Raw genomic sequence first — 10,209 nt, 5'->3', positions numbered from 1 at the left:
TCAAATACACCATCATAAACATATAATAACAAGGAGAGTCAATGCTTAAATTGTATTAGTGTTTGTGTTTGGTATGTCAGACATGACACCTTTGTTCTTCTCCTTTCAAATAAATACTAAACAATAAAAAAAATTTAATAACCCAATTCCAATTTAATTCATATGAATATAAAAAAAATGCTATTCAAAAAAGAACGAAAATAAAGTTGACAAGATGTATTTTTCATCTTTTAATGAGAGTTTTTAGCTCAAGAAACTTTGTTTGTTAGTTTAATATGAAATAGCGTGATTGATTATTGTTAATTAAAGTCTCTTAAAAATGGATAATCACTACCATTTAAATTTATTGTTTATTTTTTGGAATTTGTTTTATTAAAAAGGAATGAGTTAATTTGGTTGAGACATTTACTGTTCTTTCTTTCTCCTTTCTTTTTAGATTAGTATCCTTTAATATTATAAACACCTATATCACTGATAGACATATTCATGAATATCATTTGGAGGTGGTTCATTACCATTAATAATAATTTTAACACATATGATTTTGTTGGGTAGTTAGTTTCACTACTCAAACTAAGAATATATAAATGAATAATGTTCTATTCTTTTTCTTTTGTTATAATATATCCTTTGTTTTTAAAATTTATTTGGAATTTTGCTAGAAAATGAATTGTTTACCTGTTTTTCATATATTAAGAGACTTGTGTTTTATTTAATAGATGAATAAAGTTATTATTGAGTGTCAGTTAACAAGATGATTGATAGAATATTAGTCAAAAAATTTTTCATTTAGAAGTAAATAACAAAAAGTTATGAATAACATTAATGTTATTAATAACCAACAAAATCATACTTGAAAAATACCAAAATTTTGTTTTTTATGAGGATAAAAAAAGGTTGAACTAAAAAATCAGATTTAAAAGTAGATATGTCAGAAGAGGAAGGAAAAAAAGGTATAACTGAGGAAATAACAAACGAAAAATCCGAATTAACTAATGAAGAAGATAAGCAAGAACATGTCACAGAAAAAACAGAGGAAGACGAAGAAACTGAAGAAATTTTAGAGGAAGATGTAAAAGAACTTAACGAAGAAGGTAAAAGAATGGTAGAGTTAAAGAAAGTTGGAGAAAGAAAACAAGAAAAAAAACATGAAGTTACTTCTCAAGAACTTACGGCTGGTAAGAAGGTAATTGAGGCATTAGAAAAAAGAAAACAAGCACAAAGTCATGAAGAAGAATTACTTAAAAAAATTAAAGATGAAGATGTTGTTCCACATGAAGGAGAAACAATAGAACAAGCTAAAGAACGAATTGTTCAAGAAATGATTGAAAAAGAAAGAAAAGGAAGTATTTTTGAAGATACAGATAGAGCTAAAGATAAGAAATTGATTAGTAACATGTTTGATGTTGATGTAGCACCATATGATACATTATTTGACATTCAATGGGGAATGAGATCAAATACTGCAGCAGTAAGAGAGCCAAGAGGATATATTATTGATGGTGTATTTCCATTTTTAATTGATAAAGAAGAAGAAGAATCTCAATATGGCATTTTTTGTCATGAAAATGTTTACATTTATTTAGCTCCAGGTAAATCTGCAGAAACATTTAACATCTTTTGTTGGTATGGAAACAATTCTTCAGTAGGTAAAAAAGGAGTTTGTGCTATGTTAGCATCACAATTAAGTGTATGTTTAGATAATCATGCTAAAATATATTATGAGGTTGATGGGAATGAGTCAGAACTTTTTAAAGAAATGTTTGAAGAAGGAATTACATATACTGATGAAAATGCAACTGATGAATTACTTCATCCACCAAAGAAAGAAAAAAGAAAATTACGATTATTTAAAATTGATGAAGTATATAAAAATTTAACTCGTGTAGAACAAGTAGAACCAAATCATGTTTCATTAACTCCATATGATGGTTTTGTATTTGATGATAATAAAAGAGTTTATGTTTTTACAACAAAATATGCATCTAATAGAGTTAAGAATAGAGCACTTCAATTTGCAATGGTATTAAAAGCACAAAATAATTATGAAGAGTCAGAAGTTTTTATGGAGCCATCACCAAAAATGTTACTATTTTATAGAGCATTAAAACTAGATGATATGAATTATAATGAATTATGTGAATATATTATGAAAGAGTATAAACCAATTGAAACTAAACCATCATTTGGAATGTTAATGAGATTTACTCATAATACTAAAACAAGTCAAATTGTAAAAACAATTAAACCTGATAATATTCCATTAACGAAAAAAATGTTAAGAAGTCATAGATGTTATGTATATGATTGTGGAAATGAAATATTTATGTGGAAAGGAAAGAAATGTTCCAGAAAAGAATGGGAATTATTAAAGATGTTGGCTAATAAAGTAATTATGAAAATGGTAGATCGTCCAAAATGGTGTAAGATTCAAGATGAATTTGAAGGAAAAGAAACAGAAGCATTTAAATATCATGTTGCAGATTGGGATTACACAACTACAATTATTACTGATGACGATTATGAAAAACATATTAGTTTATTATCTAAACGTATTGATTATAACGCTCTTGTAATTAAAGAAATTAATGAAGCAAAGAAAGAATTTGAAAAAGCAAATGAAGAAGAAAAGAAAAAAGAAGGTGCAGGACAAAAGAATGAAGATAATAAAGAGGAGAATAATGCTTCTAAACGATTTAAAGAAAATATACAAAAAAAAATTCAATTGCTTGTTGGAAAAAAAGAGCCTATTATCTATGACTACAAATGGGATATTGATGGATATAAATTAAAAATTCAATCAATGATGGAAAAAAAATGGGAACCAACAGTATTAACTAAAGATACAATTGATTATGAATTAAAATATAATATTACAGAAACATTAAAATTAACTGATATACAAATTTATGCTTTTGTTGATATAGTTGGACCAAGTATTTTCAGAATTCCTGCTGAAAAATATGGAGAATTTTATGAAGAAAACTCATATATTGTTTCAGTAGAAAAATGGGATTTTGAGAGAGATATCTGGAGAAGAGATTTTTACTTTTGGGAAGGAAAAAAATCAACTCCATTATATTACTCACAATTCTTAAAGAAAAATTATCCTGTCCTTGTTGAATATTATGAAAAAAATAAAAACAGAAAAGAAAATGAAATGAATGCACGACAAGCATCTGAGAATCGTATTATCTTTAATCAACAAAGAGTCTTTCAAGGTTGTGAACCTAAAACATTTGCAGAATTATTTAATTTAAGAATTGTAGTAAAAAAAGGTAATTATAAAGACACTGTTGTTATTCAAGAAGATAATACTAATTATGATGAAGATGAGAATGAAGAAGATTATGAATATGGTGATGAGGAAGATGAAGAAGTAGAATATTATGATGAAGATGGAAATTTAATTGAGCCAGGAGATGATGAAGAATGGGAATATGAAGAAGACGAAATAGAAGAAGAACCACAAGAAACAGAGGAAAACAACAAAGGTAATGAACCAAAAGAAGACAATGAAAGTAATGAAACAGAAAATGGAGAAAAAGAACAAGAAGTTGATAATGAAAAAGAAGAAGAAAAAAAAGTAATTGTTAATAGATTTTTTGAAATAAGTATGGAAGATAGAACACAACGTATTGAAGAATTAAATCTTGAAGATGAAAATGTTGGGAAATATATTGAAAGTCATCGATGTTATGCACTTCAAACATTATACTCTGTATATCTCTGGATAGGTAAACAAACAGATCAAATTTCTCGAATTCAAGCAATTAGAAGTGCTATAACACTATTAGAAGAAGACAGAGAATTTGTATGTTTTGAAGAAGGATTTCATTATAATGAATTTTGGGATATTCTTCATGGAGTTGAGAAAGGATATTTAAGTCTCTCACCAAAAGACCTTGGGTTGGCTGCTCCATTAACATTTGAGATAACACCATTTTCACAGAATTTTATTCGAATTGGAATGAATTGGAAACAAGCTGATCCATCATCATGTTATATATTTGATTGTATGACACGAATATATGTATGGATGGGAGATGAAAGTATTCCCTTACAACAAAAATATGCTATTAAGGTTGGATATGATTATGCTGAAGAAAGAATGAAAGAAAGAAAAATAAACATTGAAATAATAACTGAGTATTGTGGTAAAGAAAGTGATCATTTTATTAGAATGTCTGGAGGAGAACGAATGGAATATTATGACTTACAAAATGATCCAAGAGAGGTTTATTATAATTTAAAGAAAGAGAGTTGGGTTGAATTACCTGAAGAAGAAAAAATAACAGAAGAAAACCAAGAACTTAAAATTGACTGGAGTAAAGTAAATGAAGATGAATTTAATAATAAAATGAAAGAAAGTAGGAATCAAGGAATTAAAGAATTACAAGAAAAAGAAAAATTAAAGGAAAAAGGAAATAAATTACTCCTAGATGAATGGAAAAGTAATAAAGAGTTAAATGATTTTATTAAAACGTTTAAGGATGAAGATACAGATATAGAAAGTCTCCCTGATGAAGACAAAGAATGCAAAGAAGTCACTACCAAACAGCTGATGGAAGAAATCAAAAAAGAAGAAGATAAAGAAAAACAAGAAAGAGATGAGATTGACAAAATGATAGAAGAAGAACTAAAAGAAAAATATGGAGATAATATTGAATATGTTGAAGAAGATGATGGTAATGACGAAGAATGGGAAGATGGTGATTGGGAATATGAATATGAAGATGCTGGTGAATATGAAGAAGATGGTGATGATGAATACGAAAAAGAAGATGATGAGTATGAATATGAAGAAGAAGAAGAAAATGAAGAAAGTGAAGAATATGAGAGTGGAGAGGAGGATGAAGATCAATTAGAATCTAAAAAGAATGCCACTGAATCAAAAGAAAAAACAATTGAAGATCTTAGGAAAGAAGAAAAGAAGAAAGAAGATTTAGAAAAGAAGCAAAGAAACAAAGCAGTAGACAAAAAGAACACTTACTTAAATGAAGTAGTTGCATGTGACTACTGTTATGAAGAACACCCAAGATATTTATTAAGAAAGAACATTGTTGCAGACGATATGGAAAATGGTATCTGTTGGGAATGTTGGAAAATTTATTTCCCTGATGAAAAATGGCCTGATTTAGAACACGACAAATAAAACATTCATTTTCTTAAAATAGCTTATGTTTTTGTTTTAACTGAACGAAAGGAGAATATTTTGTTATAAGAAAATGAAAAAAATATAAGAAATTCTAAAAATGAAGAGATAAACTTGAAATAAAAAGAATTGAACGATGACAGAATTTAAGACTACATTTAATCTTTTTTCTAAAGTAAAACAAACATGTGGAAAAGGTGATAAAAGAATTGCCAAACCAAGAACAAGGGTTGAAACTTCATCTGAAACATCTGAACAAATTACAACCAATAAATCAGCAAGTGCAATGGCTAATTTACTAAAAACATTACCAGATTGGAGTGTGGCTACTCGTAAGATTATAGATACCACTAATATTGAAACTTTCCCAATAGCTGGTGATTTACCTCGTTTATTAAAACACTTAACTGTTTATGAAATCCATAACGGAGACTTTTACAGTGTTTTTCCAACTCAAGGAATTGTAACTGAACATATTGTTGATTATTCTGTGTCAAATGCTGGAGCTGCAATTAATGCAGGTGATTGTTTAAAAATTTTACAAACTGTATGTATGATATTTGAATCTGATGAATTAGCACAACACTTAGGAAATGAATGGAATGCGATAATGGATAACTCTTGTGATCTTTCTGTTCAAAAAACTTTTTTAATGAGAATTTTAAAAAAAGTATTTATTGAAGAAAAAAGTGATGGTGAAAGTCCCATTATAATGTTTCTAAAAGCAATTAATCAAAAAATTATCGGACCAGCAACAATGAGAGTTCGTTGTCAATGTGGTAGTTTGATTATCAAAGATGCCCGTTTGTTTTACTTATATTCAGTCTTTTTTCCTTTATCAATCCAGAAGAGAGTTGTAAAAAAGGAAAAGATTATCTGATTTTTAAAATAAAGAATTAATTAAATATAGAACCAATGGTTTGGGAAGTTGCAGTTATAATTATGGAAGATAAAACTATTATTTCACATTATAGAAGGCAAGAAACAAGTAGCAAAAAACCAGAAGAATACTTCAGATTTTTATGGGAACTAAGAATGGTTTTTAATCGTGATCTTACTCAATTGGAAAGTCTTGTAATGGGTGTTACAGAAATTGAATTTGATGATATTACATTAGATTCGGTTCGTGATAGGGTTAGTTCTGCATTAGAACCAATGAAATCACAAGACTGTTTTATTGGTAATATGGACGACTAGATGTTGAATTATTCATAACACAAATTTATTTACTTTATTTGTTATATTTATGTTTTTTATAAAATACTAAACACTACTTGTATACATAAAAATTGGTTTAAACTATAATAAAAAGAAAACAATTTATTTTAATACTTCTTTGTTAATCCTATATATAAAATTAGATTATTCATTAAATTATAATCTTTCCATAGAAAAACAAAATTTGTGTTATTTTTTTTTATTCTTATAATTATTTTGTAGATTTGATTCATTCTTTTTACATCTTAATTCATTGATATTATTTTGTTATATATAAATATTAACAAACTTCCCTGTACATTCAAAAATTCAAAAAAAAAACTTCTTGTTCATTACTTATTCTCTAAATAAATAAAATAGAATTTGTCATTATTATCAATAACTACTTCTTTAAAAAAAAAAGAAAATGGTCCCGGCGGGGATCGAACCCGCAACCCTCGCATTTCTCAATCCTATAAGTACGATGCACTACCGACTGTGCTACGGGGCCTCTGTATATATATAATATATTATATTATAAATTAATAATATTATTATTTTTAGTGTTAATTTCAATAAGAAATAAAATAAAAGAAATGAACAAAAAGAACAAATAATACATTCACTCATTTAAAGTAACGTCCAATAGGTGTTGATGGCTCATCTTGAAATGTCATTAATCCCTAAATAATAAATGTTTGAACATTGTTAATAATAAAAACAAGATGGTTGTAAGACAAACAGTATTTTTTATTCTTTTTAATTCATCTTCTAATTCTAATACTTTCTCAGTTAGTTCTGTGATAGCCTCTTCAAGAGAATGGACATAATTTAAATCATAATCATTTACCTCATTCATCCCACTCTTCCATTTTTAAGTTTCTTTTCATAAAACAAACTTTTTTATTTTTTTACTTTTCATGAAGAAAAAATATCTCAAATCATCAATTTAAAGTAATTCAAATCCATTCAATTTAAAAGACATTTTTTGTATTAATTATTTTTTACGAGACCCACCATTAGACTTTTGTTTCAAACCACTTTTACCAAATCTTTTTCTGATTTTACCACTAAACTGTTTTCTTGGAACTCTTTTCTTACCTCCTGTAATTCTATCTTCTTCTTTTTTCATTTGCTTTTTAGAGAAACTCTTCATTAAGAATGGTTTATTTCTTGCAAGAACTTTAGATGTCCTTCCAGTTCTATTTCTGTGGAACTTATCATTTTCTGCTCTTGACTCTTTCAAGATTTTAATCCTTTCATCTCGACTTAACTTCTTTTTGACTGAAGCCTCTAAAGATTCTGGTAATACATAAGTTGTGTCTCTTTCCATCTCTTCTTCTGATGAAGAAGAAATTCCTTCATCCTCTCTCTGTTTTCTTCGGATTTTTTCAAGCTGTTCTTGTGTTAAAAGTCCACCATCATATTGTGGAACATTGTCATCTTCTTCACTCATTTCATCATCATCATCACCTTCTTCTTCTTTATCATTACCTTCTTTCTCGTCTTCTTCTTCGCTCATATCTTCTTCTTGTCCATCTGAATCTGAACTATCACTACATTCTTCCCAAGATGATCCAAGTTCTAAATCATCATCAATTTCCTCATCAGAACTACACTCATCAGCATCACCATCATTTGGACCATCTTCCTCTTTGTTCATATCCTCTTCTTTATTGTTAATCTCTTCTTGGACACCATTATCATCTTCCTCTTCACTCATATTATCATCACTACTTTCTTTTTTCTCAAGTAACTCAGCTCCAATTGGGCCATCATATACTTTTTGTTCACCATATTGTAAAATGGTTTTGTGTTGTTGGTCAGGTCTTCCTCGATCCTTTTTAGATAAAAGCTCCGGATTAATTCCTCTGTACAATGAAATGAGAGAACGAGCAGCACTAACAACAGCTTTGTTGTGACTCTTTTTATACATTGTTAAATCTTTCAACATTGACTGATTCATTACTAATGGACATCTCTCACAAATTGTTCTTACAGTATTTAAACCAAGTGCCTGAGCTTCAACTCTACTTCTGTCTGATACAAAATTATTTAAAATAGTTCGTACAATTGGTTCTACTGCATCTGGTGGTACTAATGGGTGAATAGCTTGAGCAGTATAAGCTAATAACTGAGTGATATTTTCATGTCTTACATATAAATATCTAACAATAAATGAATAAAATGGAAGACAAATAACTTCTCTACGAGCAATAACACGTGACAGTAAATCTAATTCCATTAATCTTACTGCAAATCTATTTCTTGATCCTTTAATATCTCTAAATAACTTATCACAAAATGCTATTGGGTCATAAATATTATCAATTGCTGCCCAATTTGCTTGATGTGCAATAACTTCTGTCTTTCTAAGTTTATCAACAGTGTCTTCAGCTTCTTTTTTCATTGCTCTTAATTTTCCTGTTCTCTTTTTGATTCCCATTTTTTTCTTTAATAATCTCAATTCTTCTTCTGCTTGTTTTAATTCTTCTTTTGTTTCATCATCCATTGCTGCTTGTTTTTCATCTAAACGAAGGAAAAATTCCATTGCTTTAACCTTAACTTTAGCATCATTGTGGAAAATGGCATTTGCAAGAATATTAATCACACGAGGCTCCTTTAAAATTTTCCTTGTAAACAATTCTCCTAAAATTTCAACTACTTTCTTTACAACTTTTATATTAGTATTGGAATCAATTATTTGCTCCAATAATCTCATTGTTGATTGTTTACTCTTTGCTCCTCCTTTTTGTTGAGAAGTATGTTTAATATCATTAATAATAAATCTATAAACTATTGCTGTAACATTTTTATCTTTAATACATAACATTTCTAATAATGTAGGCAGTATTTCTTCAAGTGACATAAACCCTTTACTTCTCAATCCAATTAATGCTTTTGTGATAGTAACTTTCGACTGTGAATTTAATTTACATTTTTTAATCATTTCTATTAATTCTCTTGGAAAATTTTCAAGATATTTCTTGTACTCTGCACTGATATTGTTTAAGAAAACAACTAATCTCAATGTTTCATCAAGTGCAGTGTCTGGAACACTCATCCCAAGCTCTGCCTGTGCGAGCATAGTTGTAACACTTGACTTGAAGTGACTGTAATACCTTTTAAAATCGTCTTCATAGGCTGGTGGATCCATTTTCATTTTATGTTGAATCAATGTATAATCGGTCATGATTCTTGCACAGTAAATTTGAAGTTTGATATTGTTTTTTTCAAAAGAAAAAAAGGGTTTAAAAAAATACAAAATAATAATAACAAAATTCTTTTATCATTTTACAAAAATCTTTCTCCATTCTGTTCATTCTTGGTACTTCACTTCTTTTGTTTCTTTTATGTTTTAAAAAACGTTGCAGTTCCTTATTTTGTGGGTATTTCATCTTAACCTTTTATTTTTTTATTTTCAATAACAACTCTTTATTCATTTCAATTTTCCTCTTATTGTCATTGTACCTTTTTTTTTCTGTATTGATGTTTGCAAAACCATCACAATAACTTGTGATTTATTTTTCTTTGGTATAACCTTTTTATCACTGGTTGTGACTGACACTTATTTCCATAATCTCTGTTTAGTGAAGTTTTACTTGTCATTTTATCTATTGGCTCTAAGATTTCGGTTGTTGTTTAATTAGTATGTGAGTAAGGACAATTATGCTTATTGTACTTTCCATTGTCTTTATTTCATTAATCATTTCAACAGTGAATGAATTGATCAATAAATGAGAATACACTTAAGCACTACACCTCAAATATTTCTCTTACTCTCATACCTTAATCTTTCAAAAAAATTATAACATTAATTTATATAACAATATACAAAAGAAACAAAATCAATATTT

General features: G+C 28.0%; 3 protein-coding genes and 1 non-coding gene across 4 annotated transcripts; 2 read left to right on the top strand and 2 right to left on the bottom strand.

Moving 5' to 3' along the window:
* Positions 1 to 928: 928 nt before the first annotated feature.
* ENU1_013800 (gelsolin repeat protein, putative) lies at positions 929 to 5,155 on the top strand (the record flags this gene model as incomplete). The annotated part of the gene is made up of 1 exon (XM_008856756.1): positions 929 to 5,155. One exon carries the CDS (start codon positions 929 to 931, stop codon positions 5,153 to 5,155), a length of 4,227 nt encoding a protein of 1,408 aa, XP_008854978.1.
* A 136-nt stretch (positions 5,156 to 5,291) lies between these two features.
* ENU1_013790 (hypothetical protein) lies at positions 5,292 to 6,352 on the top strand (the record flags this gene model as incomplete). Its single annotated transcript, XM_008856755.1, has 2 exons — positions 5,292 to 5,958; positions 6,066 to 6,352. The coding sequence occupies 2 exons, from the start codon at positions 5,292 to 5,294 to the stop codon at positions 6,350 to 6,352; spliced, it is 954 nt and encodes a 317-aa protein (XP_008854977.1).
* A 428-nt stretch (positions 6,353 to 6,780) lies between these two features.
* On the bottom strand, positions 6,781 to 6,863 carry ENU1_013770. The gene has a single exon. It is a non-coding gene; the product is annotated as a tRNA-Ile (tRNA).
* Positions 6,864 to 7,349: 486 nt separating this feature from the next.
* ENU1_013760 (hypothetical protein) lies at positions 7,350 to 9,545 on the bottom strand (the record flags this gene model as incomplete). Its single annotated transcript, XM_008856754.1, has 1 exon — positions 7,350 to 9,545. The coding sequence occupies one exon, from the start codon at positions 9,543 to 9,545 to the stop codon at positions 7,350 to 7,352; it is 2,196 nt and encodes a 731-aa protein (XP_008854976.1).
* Positions 9,546 to 10,209: the final 664 nt, after the last annotated feature.

Source organism: Entamoeba nuttalli (assembly GCF_000257125.1).
Source record: "Entamoeba nuttalli P19 unplaced genomic scaffold asmbl_2202, whole genome shotgun sequence".
Taxonomy (NCBI): Eukaryota; Evosea; order Mastigamoebida; family Endamoebidae; genus Entamoeba; species Entamoeba nuttalli.
Note: the sequence above shows the minus strand (reverse complement) of the source record. Positions and strands in the feature narration are given on the sequence as shown.